Source organism: Pinus tabuliformis, chromosome 9 (genome assembly GCF_031772625.1).
Source record: "Pinus tabuliformis cultivar Carrire ecotype Pingquan chromosome 9, CPIR1, whole genome shotgun sequence".
NCBI classification, from domain to species: domain Eukaryota; kingdom Viridiplantae; phylum Streptophyta; class Pinopsida; order Pinales; family Pinaceae; genus Pinus; species Pinus tabuliformis.
This window is the reverse complement of record NC_142307.1, coordinates 266,895,578-266,915,990: the sequence shown is the minus strand read 5'-3', so window position 1 is coordinate 266,915,990 and position 20,413 is coordinate 266,895,578. Positions and strand designations below refer to the sequence as shown.

Below are 20,413 nucleotides of genomic sequence, written 5' to 3'. Positions count from 1 at the left end.
CTTGAAGGACCGTGCATATTGTGTTGGAAAACTCAGATTCTATGAGCCGAGAGCAGGGGTGCTTAGCTCTTGAATAAGGTCTTGATTCCATATGAAAACAGAACAACATAACTGTCAAATAGGGCTTTAAAAAAATAACAGTTTCTTGGGAGAAATTATGTAACTAAAGATAGGGTAACAAAATTAGAGATGCACAATAAAAAAAGCTCACAGTTCTGAAACAAATTCCTACAATTATGTTAGACATACTCATAGAGTGCTAATTTTCTGTATATCTCAACAAACTCTACACCAAGTTTTTCCTCAGCAGCTATGGAACTCACTTTTGGCGCCCATGTCGCTGGATTGTATCCTTTGCTAATCTGTGGTATTTCTGGAACGACTTGGCCAAACAACCAAGAATTGGAAAAAATTGAAGGAAATAAGTTTTATGATTATAAAAAGCGCTGTAGTTTAGCAAACCAATAAAACTGAAAATTTAGCAATTATTCCCTGACTTGTTTGAGCCCTTTGCAACCCTTCATTTGTTGTTAAGCCAAGCAAAGATACATAAAGTAGGCCTTTTGTCATTCATTTCCCTTGGAGATTCCCCACTTCTATTGATTTTTTCATATGCAATCATCTTCAAGCATTTAAATGAAGTCCCTAAATCCAACTTTTCCATTTCACTTACCATCCTTTCTTGATATCCAGGTTTAGGTTCCAAAATATCCACCTTAAACTTTTCTGCAGAGGCTACAATGGAAATGTTTGGCAATGTGATCGTTAACTCCCCCACATAAAGAATGTCTGGACTGCTTCTAAATATTGTCCTTGAATCTGCCTTTGGCATTTTACCTACCACCATTGCATGACTTCCAAATTCAGGTTCAAAATTTTCTAGTGAGGCTTATGATTTCATCATTTTCAAGCATCTTGATGTAGTTAAACGAAGTTCTTGAATTTAGCTTTGTGATTTCAACTGGTGTCCTTGATTTCCTTTCAGATTCAAATTCCGAAATATCCTCATTAAAGGTAAGGCAAGGTATGGGTTGACACCAAGACATGGAAGGATATAAGAACATATATTTTCATTATGGGATATACCTTACCCTAACCTGACCTTCCACAACAGGGAAGCAATACTGATGAACGATCCTAACCAACCTATTCAGTACAAGAAATTGCCTTTCTTTGAAACCAACATTTCCCTGCTAACTTGCTCCCTCTACGAGAGAAAGAGAGTCAAACAAGGTCTTCAAATGAAAAGGCTATCATTTGGAAGAATTTGAATTTGTCAAAGTACTAAGACATCCATTAGGGTAGTTTTTCCAGCACCACTAACTCCCATCAAGGCTCTAAGTACCCCTGGTCTAAAGGATCCACTTACATTGGAAAGGAGTTGTAGCCTGTCTTGACCCAACCCTTCACTTTTCATCTCCTGTAACGAAACTAAACATTATTTCTAGATATCCCATTGAAGAGAACCTAGGTATGTCAAACTACTCACATATTACAAATTCAATTGAATGATTTATAGATACACATATTGGTGGCATGTTAACGTAATAGTTTATGTTCTCAAAAGCCATCGACAATGGACTGAAAGGAAGGATCATTCCTTTCTTCTATTGTGTCGAGACATGAGTGACACTGAATTCTCTAGCAGGTGTAGAATTGTCTTCAGAGGTTAGATTATCTCTCCTCTCTAACAAGTAAACATGACTAAAAAAATTATTAAATCTATGAAATAATAGTGCTTGTTTTTATCATATATTTTCAAAGATTTGGATGTGAATAGGTTATATACTTTTATAGATTGCAATCTTTATAGTTCAATCTTTTCATCTTTTCTTTCAAGAAAAACCAAAAACAGTGCTTTTGAGCCTAATTCAAGATCAACACAAAGGTTTTCTAATGTCTCTCACTTAGTTGTCTGAGAGAATGTGTTACAGAGAAGTTATGTAGTACATTCAAGTTTCTCACTTCGTTGTCTATTGAAGGAACGACCTAATTGCATTTCACTCTGACAAATTCCTCAATGTGGCATATTGTATTGTAACCTCCCCATTCATACCTTACCCTTACATATTGATGAACACTCCTAAACAACCTGTTCGGTACAAGAAATTTCCTTTCTTTAAAACCAAAATTGCCCTGCTAACCTACTCGCTATTCCAGAGAAAGAGAGTCAAACAAGGTCTTCAAATGAAAAGGCTATCATTTGGAAGAATGTGAATTTGCAGAAGTGCCAGAAATCGAAATTTTTGAATCAGTTGACCAAATTGACAATGGGTAAATTGTTTTTTTTGTAGTACAGATCTAAGCTCACGCGATCAAATAAAAAATGTGAATGCACATACCATATAAGGCTTTGATATATTACCCATATAATGCTTTGATTTCTCAATATGCTAAGTCACTATGTTGACTCAAATATGTAATAGACAATAAAATAATCAATGATAGAGAAAATAAAATGTCAAAGTGAGGTGGGACCAGTTTTGCAAATAAGTCTGCTATGCCTGTCAAGAGAGTGTCCAGCGCTTTGTTCCAAGGTCCCAAACAGTAGGGCAACGACTGTAGTGAAGAAAAATCACACAACATTATAGTGTGGATTCCTCCAATATGACCAATGTTGCTTCCAAAGGCATGCCACACACTGAACCTTGAAGGACTGTGCATACTATGTTGGAAAACTTAGATCCTGCGAGCCAGGAGCAGGGGTGCTTAGCTCTTGAATAAGGGCTTGATTCCATCTAAAAACAGAACAACATAATTGTCAAACAAGGCTTTAAAAAAATTACAGTTTCTTGGGAGAAATTATTGCTTCCAAAGGCATGCCACGCACTGAACCTTGAAGGACCGTGCATATTGTGTTGGAAAACTCAGATTCTATGAGCCAAGAGCAGGGGTGCTTATCTCTTGAATAAGGGCTTGATTCCATCTGAAAACAGAACAACATAACTGTCAAATAGGGCTTTCAAAAAATTACAATTTCTTGGGAGAAATTATGTAACTAAAGATAGGGTAACAAAATTAGAGATACACAATAAAAAAAGCTCAAAGTTCTGAAAAAAATTCCTACAATTATGTTAGACATACTCATAGAGTGCTAATTTTTTGTAGATCTCAACAAACTCTACACCAAGTTTTTCCTCAACAGCTATGGAACTCACTTCCGGCGCCCATGTCATTGGATTTTATCCTTCGCTAATCTGTGGTATTTCTAGAATGGCCTGGCCAAACAACCAAGAATCGAACAAAATTGAAGGAAATAAGTTTTATGATTATAAAAAGAGCTGTAGTTTAGCAAACCAATAACACTGAAAATTTAGCAATTAGTTATGTAGTTCATTCAAGTTTCTCACTTCATTGTCTATTGAAGGAACGACCTAATTGCATTTCACTCTGACAAATTCCTCAATGTGGCATATTGTATTGTAACCTCCCCATTCATACCTTACCCTTACATATTGATGAACACTCCTAAACAACCTGTTCGGTACAGGAAATTGCCTTTCTTTGAAACCAAAATTGCCCTGCTAACTTGCTTGCTCTTCCAGAGAAAGAGAGTCAAACAAGGTCTTCAAATGAAAAGGCTATCATTTGGAAGAATGTGAATCTGCATAAGTGCCAGAAATCGAAATTTTTGAATCAGTTGACCAAATTGAAAATGGGTAAATTTTTTTGTAGTACAGATCTAAGCTCAAGCGATCAAATAAAAAATGTGAATGCAAATACCATATAATGCTTGATTTCTCAATATGCTAAGTCACTTTCTTGACTCAAATATGTAATAGACAATAAACTAATCAATGATAGAGAAAATAAAATGTCAAAGTGAGGCGGGACTAGTTTTGCAAATAAGTCTGCTATGCTTGTCAAGAGAGTGTTCCAAGGTCCCAAAAGGTGGTCCCAAATAGTAGGGCAACGACTGTAGTGAAGAAAAATCACACAACATTATAGTGTGGATTCCTCCAATATGACCAATGTTGCTTCCAAAGGCATGCCACGCACTGAACCTTGAAGGACCGTGCATACTGTGTTGGAAAACTCAGATCCTGTGAGCCAGGAGCAGGGGTGCTTAGCTCTTGAATAAGGGCTTGATTCCATCTGAAAACAGAACAACATAATTGTCAAATAGGGCTTTAAAACAATTACAGTTTCTTGGGAGAAATTATTGCTTCCAAAGGCATGCCACACACTGAACCTTGAAGGACTGTGCATATTGTGTTGGAAAACTCAGATTCTACGAGCCAAGAGCAGGGGTGCTTAGCTCTTGAATAAGGGCTTGATTCCATCTGAAAATAGAACAACATAACTGTCAAATAGGGCTTTCAAAAAATTACAGTTTCTTGGGAGAAATTATGTAACTAAAGATAGGGTAACAAAATTAGAGATGCACAATAAAAAAAACTCAAAGTTCTGAAACAAATTCCTACAATTATGTTAGACATACTCATAGAGTGCTAATTTTCTGTACATCTCAGCAAACTCTACACCAAGTTTTTCCTCAACAGCTATGGAACTCACTTCCGGCGCCCATGTCGCTGGATTGTATCCTTCACTAATCTATGGTATTTCTGGAACAACCTGGCCAAACAACCAAGAATCGGAAAAAATTGAAGGAAATAAGTTTTATGATTATAAAAAGAGCTGTAGTTTAGCAAACCAATAAAACTGAAAATTTAGCAATTATTCCCTGACTTGTTCGAGCCCTTTGCAACCCTTCATTTGTTATTAAGCCAAGCAAAGAAACATAGAGTAGGCCTTTTGTTTCACATTGCATAGATTGATCATGAAAGTGTTTGAATTCACCTCATCAAAAGCTTCAAAGATATCAATGTTGGGCTGATGGATGGTACAAACAACAGTTCGACTTGTATTGACTGTGTTGCGAACAATACGCATAACAATTGCTGCAGCACGGGCATCTAGTCCTGAAGTTGGCTCATCCATGAAGATTATAGAAGGGTTGGAAACTAGTTCAACTGCTATGGAAAGTCTCTTCCATTGCTCTGTAGAAAGACCTGTCACTCCAGGAAGCCCTACAAGAGCATCTCTCAGAGGAGTGAGCTCTACGAGCTCCATGACTTCTATCACAAACATTTGCACTTATTATAACATCAAAAAGATGCGAGTAAACACTGCTTGCAGAGTCTCATTAATAAGAAAGATCTTCAATCTGAAGAACTGCATGCAAGGGGGAGAAATTTAGAACAACCATTCTAGTTTTCTCGTCAACCTCGCAAGGAAGACGGAGCCATGCAGAATACACGAGTGATTCAAAGCCTGACATTTGGAGAGTAGATAACATTCGAAAAATGTAGTATGAATCAAATTTCTCAGACTGAAATTTGTTTTGACATATCGGCTAGGGAACCCACTTTCGTGATTACGCTAACCCCTTGTTTTTTTGGCTACATTCATGTGAGGTTTCTGTTTTTCTCTTTTCCTTGTAATCTTGTCTGACTTTTACTTTAAGTAATGCAGTCAGTTATTACATGACACATGCTTTGATCAGTTGGGAGGAATTTTTTCTACATGCAAGAGATTTTGTGAGAAAGTAGTTGGATAGCTTGCCCATCTGCATTCAGACAATATTGTGTATTCGAAGGTGATGGAGGGAGAAAGTAATTCAGGTTTGTTTGTAAATGATGGGTCATTCTTATAAAGGTTTAGGCAACTCCAGCAGCAACAACAGAAAGAACAAGCTTCCACACAAGGCGTTATGGCAGGTGTTTCTTTGGAATCTGCAAATAGCTTCAAGACTAGCTTGACTGTTAAAAAGACAACTAGTTTCAAACCAACAGTTAAGCCTGCACCCGCTCCTGCAAATGGGAAGTTTGCGTTCAGTTTGAAACAAAAGTAAAAACTTGTAGCTTCCCCTATGAAGCTGGGCAGTGATGAAGATGATGAAGATGAAAGTGAAGATGGAAAAAAGGGCGTGGACAGACAGTCAAAGAGATTAAAGGTGGAGGCATCAAATACCGCTGAGGATTTGCAAGATGCCCCCCAAAATGGTAACTAATTACCTTTTCATTCCTTTTCTGCTCATTTTTTAAAGAAAACTATTAATATGCATACCTGAATTCCTTTTCATTCCTTTTCTGTTCAATTTCTTAAGAATACTGTTAAATGGGTACTATTTTCAGACTATGCAGAAATAAATTGTTCTCATAATAAATATCAATTCTAAGGGAATTCTCAAAGGATCAATTTTCTCACGAGGAGATAGCTACCTTAAAGCAATTGACAGAGTAGTATCTTTAGACATTTGCGTTTGTTCATGGGAGGGTACTTATTTTTGTTTCATGGTTGTCAGTGGGTAGAGATGAAAGAGGGTGTTTTATTTCGTTAGTTATTTGATCTGTTTAGTTGATTCTACAATCTGACACCATGAACTTACCTCTCACCCATATCCAAATCCTGTTCTTTGATGAAAAGAGGCTTAGAGTGTATGTTTTTGTAGCTGACGTCCTGATATTTTTTCTGGTTTCTAATACGCTTTTATCTGATAATCAATGCTTCTGGAAATTGATCAGAGCTGTTAATTGCTTGATTCTATTTCAATGTACTTAAATAGACAATTAAACTTAAGAAGAAATGAATTTAATTTCAGACCAGTTTAGGGTAACAATTTAAAAAATGTCGGAGGTGAACATATCCCAAGCCAATTTGAAATCAGTTGGAGAATCCTAGTTATGATTGCACCAAGAGAAATAAGGTGCATTTTACAGCCCAGAGGGAGGGAGATGTGTGATGTCTATGCATAACACTTATGTGAAGTTTGGCATAGGTTGGCGCATGATAATATAAAAAAAGGTAGCAGTGGGGTATGGATGATAAGATGAGATAATATAAGATACTTTTATTAATGTCCAACGAATGACCACAAAAGTATGTCATTGGGACTGCTCTGTACCACTGTATCGATACAGAGTGGGAGACCAAGCAAGAAGCAGAAAGTAAGAGACAAAATTACATACTGCCCTAAACGAAGATATAAACTGGCTCTGATAGCCAAAAACAGATTGGGGAGATATGCCTAGAATCTGGAATACAAAAAGTGAGAGCAAATCAGACTCTACTAGTAACCACTCTTCTAACATCCAAGGTCTAATGAATTTCTGGATAGAAAACTGTCTAGAAGAGGAACTATTATATAATCTAGACTGAAAATGGTGCTGCTGTCACGATGGATTTTCCCACCGTGGAAGCCAAGGAGGACTCCCCTGGCTGTTAGCTAGGTCACAAGGTTTGTTGAACTTCAACCTTGAGGTTCAAAATTTTGGCAACCTCTAAAATATTTTTCGAGGTTTGGCAAATCTTATTGAACCTCATAGCCATTGACCAAATTCGTAGATCAAAACTCACAATGTCATGTCGCAACCCAAGTTTGTAATCTGTCTTTTCAATTTCCAAGTTCCATGATAGCATTTTTTTATGTTTAGTGATGTTGATTTCTTACTATATAGACGAACCTAATGGCTAACCTCACCCAAACCTCATGAAAAAATTTGAACTCGAACCTGAACCATGTAACTTAGGATGTTAGTGTGGGGTCTGGAATGGGCATGTTGCCAGGGTCGTTGAGAAGTGGTGATAGTCCCCTAAGCTTGCACTGATCTAGGGGTAGGGGACATAATATGAATGGTCTGTCTCTGGAACATAGTAAGAAAATGGCTATTTTGAACAAAAATATTAAAATGAATAGTTGTTGGTAAACTAGTGATTTAAAAAAAATGGGAGTGAATTTCTTATGTCAGTGAGAATTCTGACTTTATCTTACCACTGAGTCCATCCTAGCCTTGCATTTCTAGATAGTTCAACAATGTTATTAGGCTTGCTAAAATTCAACGGGATCCATTACCTGAGAAGATAGACGTCAATGGGATTCATTGCCTGACAAGATAACTGTATGTAACATGAAAATTGAATCTGAACCCTGATCTTGATCAGTGAATCCTGACTTAAATTGCCTTCTGATTCTGGTCTTCATCTTATATAAAAAAATTGAATACGTGTGTAAGGTGTCATAAGGTCTCAAAAATTCATTTCTATATTAACTTCCCTTTACCACTATTTTTTCAAAATATATACTGTTGTCTTACATTTAGGTTTTCAAAACTTGCGAGTATGCTTCAGAATACTCTCCTAAAATATTATAGGTACTAGGGTCGACTAAAATTGGAGTGCCTGAAAAGAAGGATTCTAGAATGGTACAGGCTCAAATAAATGGGATGCACTGACAATTATAAGCAATACTTTGAATAAATTTTATTACAGCAAAGTAATTCGTCTAAAGCAACAAATGGCTTATGCATGCAAATTTTATATTAGAAAAAAATGGCCAATGTATGGAAACTTTATATTTACATTTAAACTTAAGTTTTAGTAAAGTAACACTCTCTAGAGAACCCTCCTTTCATGTCAAGCATCGTCCAGATAGAAAAGCATATGTAATGGTCAATCTAGGTGTGATCCTAGGAGAAGGCATGATTATCCTTGGAAATATGATGGATAAAAAATGACCATCAAGCACATCCATGATTATTGCATTTTTTGCAATTGATACTTCTTATAATCAACAAAGTAACCCTTTTTCATGTCAGCCATGAATCAAACAAGGAAGCAGATATGTAATGGCCAACGTATGGGTGACCCTAAGAGAATGCATGATCATCCCATGTTTATTAGGCTTCTTGCAAATGACACTTCTAAATTGGCAATGGGTGTTATGAGCTGGGATTGTTATAAGGAGGACCCCTTTCACCGTCCACGATCCTTAATGTTGCATGGATGTTATGAGGTGGGATTGTTACAAGGAGGGCCCTCTTCACCCTCCATGAACCTTAATGTTGCTTGCATCCTTCTTGTTGCTGAAGGCTGCTAGCTCCCTCCCTCCCCATCCTTCTTGTTGCTGAAGGTTGCCACCTCCCTCCCTGCCTTCTTCCTCCCAACCTCCACAACCCTTCTTCATTCTGTCTATAACTTTTATGATCCTCCCTTGTGACTCAACCTTCTCCCTCCTTTGTGTTGCTGTGATGCCCTGGGAATGTTGTTGTGATGCCCTTCTCTCCCAGATCCTCGTCTATCCCTCCAAATATCGTTGCCTCCCCTGCCATCCCTCTCCCCTCCTACCCACTCTTTGGTCTAACGAACATGGGTAGGTGTTATTGCTCCAATGACCACAATTCAAAGGATATTTAGTGTTTCCTCAATTATGTTGTTCACAATCTGCTAGATGAAAGGCTCAGTTGGAAAATTGATTGGGGTAAATTGAAGCAAAGAGGAGTTGATTGTGGCCTTTTCAGACCTGGTTATGAAAATTGCCTAATTGGGTTACCCTGCCATGGAAATAATCTCATCCTTCATACTCTGTATAGCTGAGCCAATGGAAGATCTTGCATTGCAACCCAGCTGGAATCGGTTGCCTTTGCTGTTATGATATTTTAGTTTATTTATATTTATGTGTTGCTATTTTTCGTTTGTAGTTGATCAATATGTTTGATAGCATTCTCGTTGCTTATGAAGCAGAGGAACATTTCTATTTGAACATCTCATTGTTGAGTTCATCCACCTTAGAGACAAGTTAGTTTGACCAAGTTAGTCTGGAATGAATTTTTTTTTATGTATATAGTTTCTGTGAAATATGTATCCTGTAGAAACTCATTGAGCACTTCCCCTCATAAGATCAGCCTCTTTCATAAGAATCTGAAGCCTGAGCTTCCATGTAACAAAATTGTAAGTTCCATCTAATCTATCACACTCTCGAAGATTGAGTCACTTTATGCATACCGAACAAGTTTCAAGTGCACAAAGTCAACAATACATGAAGTAGAAACAACCCTTCCAAGGGTCAAGGTGCTTCTATCGAGCAACCTAGGATTTGAAAGTGATGGATGTTCCACCAAGACTTCGCCTATGTTGTTTTTATTACCTGACACCAATCAATGATTTGATTTTGATTATTTAGTAGAACTAGAGAGGTTTAACTACAACAGCCATAACAATAACAACGACAAGTGAGAAAGAAAGAGAAAGAATCAAGCATTAAGAAATAGGTTATTCTATACTCATAGAAAATCTTGACTTCTCTAAAGACTTTCTTTCCAACATAGAAACCACAAGACTTCATCACAAAATCATTCTATTATACTTTATTGGATTACATAATGGGATCAGAGAGATCAAACACCTACCCGCTATTTGCTCCTCGGTGGGAATAATATAGATTGACGTTCTTGCTCTTATATTTATTATACGACCTTGTTATTGCTGGAGATAGATACTGCATCATGGAATCTACTCATTGGTTAGGAAGGACCAAACAAAAGCACATCTATTTGTTAGATTCATATATATTAGTTCTAGGAATGAAGACATATGAAAACAGAACAACATAACTGTCAAATAGGGCTTTCAAAAAATTACAGTTTCTTGGGAGAAATTATGTAACTAAAGATAGGGTAACAAAATTAGAGATGCACAATAAAAAAAGCTCAAAGTTCTGAAACAAATTCCTACAATTATGTTAGACATACTCATAGAGTGCTAATTTTCTATAGATCTCAGCAAACTCTACACCAAGTTTTTCCTCAACAGCTATGGAACTCACTTCTTGCCCCCATGTCGCTGGATTGTATCCTTCGCTAATCTGTGGTATTTCTGGAATGGCCTGGACAAACAACCAAGATTCGGAAAAAATTGAAGGAAATAAGTTTTATGATTATATAAAGAGCTGTAGTTTAGCAAACCAATAAAACTGAAAATTTAGCAATTATTCCCTGACTTGTTCGAGCCCTTTGCAACCCTTCATTTGTTCTTAAGCCAAGCAAAGAAACATAGAGTAGGCCTTTTGTTTCACATTGCATAGATTGATCATGAAAGTGTTTGAATTCACCTCATCAAAAGCTTCAAAGATATCAATGTTGGGCTGATGGATGGTACAAACAACAGTTCGACCTGTATTGACTGTGTTGCGAACAATACGCATAACAATCGCTGCAGCACGGGCATCTAGTCCTGAAGTTGGCTCATCCATGAAGATTATAGAAGGGTTGGAAACTAGTTCAACTGCTATGGAAAGTCTCTTCCTTTGCTTTGTAGAAAGACCTGTCACTCCAGGAAGCCCTACAAGAGCATCTCTCAGAGGAGTGAGCTCTACGAGCTCCATGACTTCTGTCACAAACATCTGCACTTATTGTAACATCAAAAAGATGTGAGTAAAAGCTACTTGCAGAGTCTCATTAATAAGAAAGATCTTCAATCTGAAGAATTGCATGTAAGGGGGAGAAATTTAGAACAACCATTCTAGTTTTCTCGTCAACCTCGCAAGGAAGATGGAGCCAAGAAGAATACACGAGTGATTCAAAGACTGACATTTGGAGAATGAATACCATTTTTTTCACAATACCCTAAGATGCAAGCAAATGTTTCTTGCTTCTTGGGGAATCCAGAGATAATTGTCGGCCTACGTACGCTTGAAGCCCTAGCAGAACCAAGAAACCTCCATGAGCTATGGAACGGTGATCCTCCTTAGAGAGGGTTAGGGTCTAGCAGCCGGATAACCAGATGCCGAACTTCAGAGGAAAAACCAGGGCATGCATTTGAAATCCCTGGTATATCTTCTTATACATCACTATCAGATTCAAATCCTGGAACGACAGGTAGCCCACCAGGAGCACGAACAGTATGCCTCCGCACGACCAGATGTCGGCGTTGGCTCCGTTGGTGACTTTCATATCGCCATTTTCGTCTAATAACAGGTTCTATGGTTTCAAATCTTGGTGACACACACCCCTGCTCCGACTGTGGAAGAAATCAACCGCGCAAATCAGTTGCTGAAAATACTTTCTTGCTTTCTCTTCTTTCAATATCCTCTTTTCGACAACCAAATTGAAGAGCTCGCTGCTGGAGTTCGCAAGGTTTTTACTTATGTGAATCGAATACTAGGTTTGTTAAAATTGGCAACCAGGGCAAAACTTCATGTGGGTCATATTATTCATGGCTAATAATATTTTTATTAGATTCCTCTCGTCGAGAGGTGTAGGAATTATATAAAGATCATCCAATTCCGATAAGTATTCATGGAGATATGAATTTATTTTGATTATGGAATTATTATCAAGCCGACCTACAACTCATGTAGGCTCAGAAGCCCAACAGTCGCATCTATTCACCCACCAACGTTGTGTATAAATATAAGAGGACTTTTCCTCATTTGGACTCACTCATCTCATCACATCTCTCTCTCTACTGCGTAGATATGAGTCTCTTCTCTACTGCGCTGAAATGGGTCTCTCTCTCTCACACATGTGAAGCCGGAAGCTGTTGAATTTGAAGCTGCAACTGCAGAATTAAAGATTGACTTGCGTGGCCTAGAAGATCTCCTCTTTGGAACTGGACTGTAGGTTCATCTGAACCTCCTTTGAAAGCCACAACTTTTGGTGGTGGAATGAAGTCAATCCGACGAACGGTTTGCAAGATATCGACTGCCCTAGTTTGAAGCCGGAAACTGCTGAAACTGAAGCTGCAACTGCAGAAGTAAATATTGACTTGCTTGGCCTAGAAGATCTCCTCTTTGGAACTGCGCTGTAGGTTCATCTGAACCTCCTTTGAAAGCCGCAACTTTTGGTGGTGGAATGAAGTCAATCCGGCAAACGGTTTGCAAGATATCGACTGCCCTAGTTTGAAGCCGGAAACTGCTGAAACTGAAGCTGCAACTGCAGAAGTAAAGATTGACTTGCGTGGCCTAGAAGATCTCCTCATCTGAACTGCGCTGTAGGTTCATCTGAACCTCCTCTGGAAGCCGAAACTTTTGGTGGTGGAATGAATTCAATCCGACTATCGGTTTGTGAGATATGGTCTGCCCTAGTTTGATAATGAAGCCGCTAATGCTGATGCTACTGATCTAGGGTTTGCTACTGCTGATATGAATCAGATTTATTGTACTATTTCTCTCTGCTGAATTATTGAATATAAAAGAATATTTGATCAAAGGGTTTCCCCACACATTGTGGGGTTTGTCCTTGGCTAGCCGCCACATCTTGTGTCTCTTGTCTTGGCTTGTTTTCTGTCGATCGTTTAATGTTCTATCTGCACTTTACTTTATGTACATGTGATTGCTAATCGGTGGAATATAATAAGAAAAAGAAGTAAACTGTTATAAGAATAGAACATGCCATAACTTAACATGGTATCGGAGCTGAGGTGAAGACAAAGCCTGAGCAAGAGCAAGAGCAATCATTGAAGAGAAGATTGGCAAGGCTATCCTAAAAGAACTATGGGGTCCTCAACTCTCTTTCCTGCCGAAGACAAGCTCCGTGAGAAAGCTGACTATCACAGATGAAAGATGTCTATCGATCTAATCCTTGAAGATCAAGGAGTGTTGGACCATGTAAGAGGCAATATTGTTGAGCCTTCATCAAATGCATCTGCTGCTGCCTGGAACAAATGGAAAAATGGAGAAGTCAAAACAAAGAAGATCATTCGGGACTCTATCGACAAGTGCTTGGTTGTCTACATCTCTGATCTAGACACCTCCAAGGAAATCTACGACAGACTGGTGAGTTTATTTAAAGTTAATGATGCAAATCAAGTTTTGTTTCTTAGAAATAAGTTGAGGGAAATAAAGAAGGGTAAAGATGAAAGTATGCAAGCATACTTCTTAAGAATCACCGAGATCAAGAACGATCTCCTATCTATCGGGGAAACCATTACTGACAGAGAAATGGCACTCACAACTCTCGGAGGATTACCATCTGAATGGTATGTGTTCAGGACTACTCTTCTGAACAATAATGTAATTCCTAGTTTCGAGGAATTAATGGCTAGATGCATTCAAGAACAAACAAGGGTAGAAGAGCAGGAAATGCCCTTGCCTAAAGGTCCTCCTGCTGCTTTTCCTTCTCATGCTAAGAAAAGAAATAATTCTGGGTCTAAATTGAAAAGAAAAGCTGGACCTAAGGCTAGAAGAAAATGACAATGTTACATTTGCGATAAAGCAAGTCACTATGCAAGGGAGTGCCCTGATAGAAAGGACTCACTCTAGGACGATGATCAAAATCCCTCTGATGGCAATCAAAGGAATGACAAATTCAACAACAAATGTAAGAGGGAGCTGGCCTCTGAATTTGAAATGAAAGACCTAGGACTGACACACTACTTCCTAGGACTTGAAGTGTGGCAAAATCCAGGATAAATTTTCCTATCTCAAGGAAAATATGTGGTGGAGATATTGGAAAGATTCGGAATGGTGGACTGCAAGCTTGTAACTACTCCGATGGAGCTTGACTTCAAGAAGTTAAGCGGTAGTGCTGCTAGACCTGTTTTACGAAATGCTACCGAGTATCGGCAACCCGTCGGAGCATTAATGTTCTTAGTGAACTCCCATCCAGATATATGCTTTGCAGTCAATACATTGAGCCAGCATATGGTTGAACCCCACCACATACACTGGATTGGTGCCAAGAATCTACTGAGATATCTTTGTGGCACTATCACTTATGGGTTAAGATACATTTCCAGAGATGTGAGACTACTTGGATATACTGATGTTGATTGGGCAGGCAGTGTGGTGGACCGTAAGAGCACTTCCGGGTGCTGTTTCACCTTGGGATCTACTTCGATATCCTGGATGAGCAGGAAGCAGAAGTCGGTGGCTTTGAGCACCGCCGAAGCAGGATATATTTTTGCTAGCATAACCTCGTGTGAGATAGTCTGGTTGCGAAAGCTCTTCAGTGAGCTGTTTGGATTTACATTGGATACCACTGTGATTCTCTATAACAACCAGAGGTGGGATTCGATTATTGAGGAATCCTGTATTCGTCGATTGCTCCAGCAGATAGACATCATCTTGGATATGGTAAGTTGATGAGCAAGGAGGCTCCATCGCATTAAGATGATGTACAGGTTGATACACCTTGTCAAAGCCCCGATGAAAGATCTAATCTGTGATTTTCCCAAACGACTTGGAGTCGGTAAGAAACCCTTGTACAAGGGTCCTGCATGTTGCATACATTGAGCTCTGGGGGCTCTAAGGGCTTGCGGTTATTACTAGAGCAACATACGACCACAGGGTGACTCACCCTCCCCTGGTGGTGCACACTGGAACAAGATGATTCGCTCTCTTGTGGGACAAGATGATTCGCTCTCTTGTGGAACATGATGATTCGATCTCCTGTGTAGCAGGACGATTAGTTCTCATGTGAGGCCTGGATTGATGTGTTCTCCATGGAGGCCTGGATTGATGTGTTCTCCATGGAGGCCTGGATTGATGTGTTCTCCATGGCAATTGTAGCAGGATTGATGTGTTCTCCATGGCAATTGTAGCAGGATTGATGTGTTCTCCTGTGAGGACAGGATTGATTAGTTCTCCTGTCGAGGCATCCTACCCATGCAGTCTGGGACTCATGGGAAGTACCTCTCATCTGATCAATGAGCAGGGAAATGAAGTTAGGGACCATAGTAGTACCGATGGACGCATCGTTGTAACTACCGTACTCCCTAGGCTAGGATGACCTCCATTGATCTGGGATCAATGATACTGGTCTGGGACCAGTGGTAGGAGTTGTACCATAATATGACGCTGACTTTGGGTTGGTTGAGACTGGTCTGGGACCATTGGAGTTGTACTCACTATGACGCTGACTTTGGGTTGGTTGAGACTGGTCTAGGACCAGTATGATACATCCTCGATCATTTCTTCTTCTTCATAATTCAGACAAAAGTAGAGTAGAACAGAACAATGCAAGAGCAGAGCAGAACAGAACAAAACAATACAGATCAGTGCAGGGCAGAACAAGACAAAGCAGAACAGGCAAAATAGAGCAGATCAGGGCAAGGGTCAGGCTGTACAAGGCAGTGCATTTGATGGATGAATAGTAACGACCGATAGACAGATTGCAGATGAAGTTCTCCATGGTTGAGAGGGAGTGTTAAAATTGGAAACCAGGGAAAAACTTCATGTGGGTCATCTTATTCATGGCTAATAATATTTTATTAGATTCCTCTCGTCGAGAGGTGTAGGATTGATATAAAGATCATCCAATTCCGATAAGTATTCATAGAGATATGAATTTATTTTGATTATGGAATTATTATCAAGCCGACCTACAACTCATGTAGGCTCAGAAGCCCAACAGTCGCATCTATTCACCCACCAAAGTTGTGTACAAATATAAGAGGACTTTTCCTCATTTGGACTCACTCATCTCATCACATCTCTCTCTCTCTACTGCGCAGATATGAGTCTCTTCTCTACTGCGCTGCAATGGGTCTCTCTCTCTCACACAAGTGAAGCCGGAAGCTGTTGAATTTGAAGCTGCAACTGTGGAAGTAAATATTGACTTACGTGGCCTAGAAGATATCCTCTTTGGAACTACGCTATAGGTTCATCTGAACCTCCTTTGAAAGCCGCAACTTTTGGTGGTGGAATGAAGTCAATCCGACGAACGGTTTGCAAGATATTGATTGCCTAGTTTGAAGCCGGAAACTGTTGAAACTGAAGCTGCAACTGCAGAAGTAAAGATTGACTTGCGTGGCCTAGAATATCTCCTCTTTGGAACTGCGTTGTAGGTTCATCTGAACCTCCTTTGAAAGCCGCAACTTTTGGTGGTGGAATGAAGTCAATCCGACGGACGGTTTGCAAGATATCGACTGCCCTAGTTTGAAGCCGGAAACTGCTGAAACTAAAGCTGCAACTGCAGAAGTAAAGATTGACTTGCATGGCCTAGAAGATCTCCTCATCTGAACTGCGCTGTAGGTTCATCTGAACCTCGTCTGGAAGCCGAAACTTTTAGTGGTGGAATGAAGTCAATCCGACTGTTGGTTTGTGAGATATGGTCTGCCCTATTTTGATAATGAAGCCGCTAATGCTGATGCTACTGATCTATGGTTTGCTATTGCTGATATGAATCAGATTTATTGTACTATTTCTCTCTGCTGAATTATTGAAGATAAAAGAAGATTTGATCAAAGGGTTTCCCCACACATTGTGGGGTTTTTCCATGGCTAGCCGCCACATCTTGTGTCTCTTGTCTTGGCTTGTTTTCTGTCGATCGTTTAATGTTCTATCTACACTTTACTTTATGTACATGTGATTGCTAATTGGTGGAATATAATAAGAAAAAGAAGTAAACTGTTATAAGCATAGAACATACCATAACTTAACAAGGTTTCAACAAATTCGTAACTATTTTCTAATCATCGAACGGTTTAGCTTTTCTCAATCGTCTAACATATCATCTAATGGTGCAAAGTAATGACACGTAGGCAGAGAGAAAAGTTTATTTCAAAGGGAACGCCTTACGGCGTAATTAATTTATAGTCTTAATGTCCCATAAAACAGTTTTATTTCCACATAGTAATTCTCACCCTACCCTATAATTAATTTATAATTTAAATGTGGTAGCAAAAAAATACTTGTAAAAAAGGAAAAATAATCACTAAATCTAAGTATTCTTCAAATGCATGATATAAACCTAAATTGTAACTGCAATAAATGTAGTTTTGGAAACCACTATATTTATGGTATTGTCATGGCCATATATTCTAATGTTTTTGGATTTGGATTCATTCATGCAATGTAAGGTAGTGATGGTTCGTATTCATTTATTGAGAAGTGAAGTTTAATTTTGCAATTGAGGAATGCGATTGTTTAATTATTTTTTGTAAGTTTTGTTTTATATATATAGTTTATAGTTTTTTTAATAGGTTGAGAGAAATTGAATCCGTGACTTTTCAAGAGCAAATGTGCTTAATTACAAAAACTATCAACTGAGCTAACCTCGGGACTAATTAATCTTTGCGGTTAAAGAATGAGAGTATTTAATTAATCTAGTGTATCTGTGAAAGATGTGTTTAGTCTAGAAAGTTGAGTTAGTCAGTTTGTCAACATGGTTGCTCAATAGTTGTACTATCCCATAACTTTCTCTGAAGAGTTTTCAAAAAACAATACTTGCTATGTTGAAAAAAAAATGAAATAGTATGATAAGGAACATATTTATAGGAGGGTAATATTAGATACAAATGATGTTAAGGAATGACATGCATCGTTGCATGATAACACATTAAAAATAATATTAATGGTACAAACAAATTTCTATTAAACAAATTTAACTATTATAAGTGAAAAATATTTAATCTAAGAACTACATACCTAATTTGATTAAGGACATTAACACTATATCTTGTGTGAGCAAACTTCAACCAATTTACCATTAAGAGGATTAAGTGATCCTACACACATATATTGAAATAAAGGTTCAATTAAAACAATCTAGCAATCATAATATATATTGCATATATTGACATGGAAGTTTGTGAAGCTAGATGAAATTTTATGGATACAGAATCTGGTATGAAATTAAGTAGAGTTTGAAACATTGTGAAATAACATTGTAGCTCTAGGCATTTATGATTATGATGATGGAGTTTGATTTTGATCATGAAATTTTATTTTGGAAAGATAACAAAAAATAGAAAAAATAAGATAACACTTTTTACTGTTCCCTAAAAGATATTAAGCCAACGTTGCTTAGATATGGCTGTACATGAAGGATATAGTGAGAGGAAGGATGAAACTTAATAATGAAAATATGGATTGCAATAATATACAAATGCAAAGATCAGTGTAAAATGTAAATCTCATCATTTTTCCCAATAGATACAACAATTCACCTTTATTATCATATATATCATCATCATACTAATTTTTATTTTATTTTATAAAAATATTATCATATATATTCTTTTCATGAATATCTCATCATTTGTCTTTCAACAATGGTGGATCATTTCATAGAATTGATAACTTGTTTCTCTACCTCTTAGTGATGACCTAGTGATGTCCTATTTTGTCACTGATAAGAAGCTACAACCTCAAACCATATTTCACCATGGTGATATTTTATTACAGATTTCAATTTAATTATGAACATGTGAGGGGCTTTGCTATAACCTAAGAGCATACCCTTCTTTGTATTCCTCAAGCATTGGAGATACAAAATTGAATAGAAGTTTGATTATAACTCTATTTTTCATTGAAGCATTAATAGCAAGACATGGGACAGATTTATTGATGTGCAATAATAGTAAAAGGTAATGTTTATGTAAGGAATGGCATGCCTAGTTGTATGATTAACACAATAAACATAGTATGAATGACATAATGAGGAAACTTCTATAGAGATATTTAACATAGTATAACCAAAAGATGTTTAGGCTAGGAATCTCATACCTATATGATTAATTAGAGAATAAATTTGTAGAAAGTTAAGGAAATAATTAACACCTATCATGTTTGAGTAGATTTCAACGATAAACCATCAAAACACTTGAGCAAGCCTTCCATGAAATACATATATTGACATAGAAGATCATTAAAACAATCTAACAATCATACCATAAAACTCATATGGTATGATATCATAACATAGTATAAGCATATGGTATCATACTATGTCAATTAAAACAATATAGCAATCATAACATAGAATGCGTATGGTATCATATCAAAACATAGTATGAGCAAAAAAATGTTTAGGCAAGGATTCTCATACCTAGTTATATTATTAATGTGACAATATTAAAACAATCTAACAATCATACCTTTGTCCCGAGGATGTGATTAATCCGAAAGAATTTATCAAAACCAATATTGAATAAGTTAAGGACATAATTAATTCTTATCGCGTCCGAGGAAACTTCAACAATAACACATCAAAACAATTGAGAAATCCTTCCATAAATACATATATTGATATAGAATATCAATTAAAATAATATGGCAATCATACCATAAAATGCATTTCAATTGAAAATTGGTAAGTTGTGGAGGTTTTTGTGAATACAACGTATAGCGCAAAATTAAGTAGAGCTTGAAATATTGTGAAATAAGATTTTGGCTTGAGACATGTATGGTTATGATGGTGGAGTTTCATTTTGGAAAGATATAACTATAACACTTTTTGCTGTTGCTAAAATAAATTTTGAACTAGCACCAATCACGTTGAATGTTGGTGCTAAATATTGATACATTGAGGATTAGGCATTGGTCACACATGAAGGGTTTGATAAGATGAAGGATTATTGCTATATTTTCCTATTTGAACATTTTAATTTATCCTCTTTTTCATGTGGATGGAGAAGGAAGTCATGTTTTATCCTCTGCATTTCACGTACATATTATATCCCTCTTTCATATCATTTATTAAAAGGCATACACTTATTCCACACCTAGTCATTTTCTTGAGTCTCTTTTGTGATATGTGGAGAATTGTTGTATTGACTTTGCTCTACATCCCACATGGATTTCATCCTCCACATTTGTCATAAAGGGATTGACAAAACTTACGCTTATATTAGCTTGTGTTGATGGTACACTTAGTTTAATTTTTCATTTCCCTTTACTTACAATGTGGAGAAA

The 20,413-nt window shown here is 37.5% G+C and overlaps 1 protein-coding gene and 1 pseudogene across 1 annotated transcript; both read right to left on the bottom strand.

The window, feature by feature from the left end:
* Nucleotides 1-3,932: 3,932 nt before the first annotated feature.
* LOC149148228 (ABC transporter G family member 37-like) lies at nt 3,933-5,073 on the bottom strand. Its single transcript, XM_089442107.1, has 4 exons — nt 4,801-5,073; nt 4,442-4,554; nt 4,236-4,283; nt 3,933-4,095 (listed from the first exon to the last, which is right to left on the bottom strand). The coding sequence occupies exons 1-4, from the start codon at nt 5,071-5,073 to the stop codon at nt 3,933-3,935; spliced, it is 597 nt and encodes a 198-aa protein (XP_089298233.1).
* A 5,446-nt stretch (nt 5,074-10,519) lies between these two features.
* LOC149148227 (ABC transporter G family member 36 pseudogene) overlaps nt 10,520-20,413 on the bottom strand; it is a 31,888-nt pseudogene continuing 21,994 nt past the window's right edge.

What these genes read in the sequence shown, in the direction of transcription:
- LOC149148228 (XM_089442107.1), bottom strand. Translation starts at nt 5,073, where the DNA reads ATGGAGCTCGTAGAGCTCACTCCTCTGAGAGATGCTCTTGTAGGGCTT. An exon ending in TCTTTGAAGCTTTTGATGAG is followed by an intron (nt 4,555 to 4,800) that starts GTGAATTCAAAC and finishes GAAATACCATAG; the next exon opens with ATTAGTGAAGGATACAATCC. An exon ending in AGAAAATTAGCACTCTATGA is followed by an intron (nt 4,284 to 4,441) that starts GTATGTCTAACA and finishes TTCTATTTTCAG; the next exon opens with ATGGAATCAAGCCCTTATTC.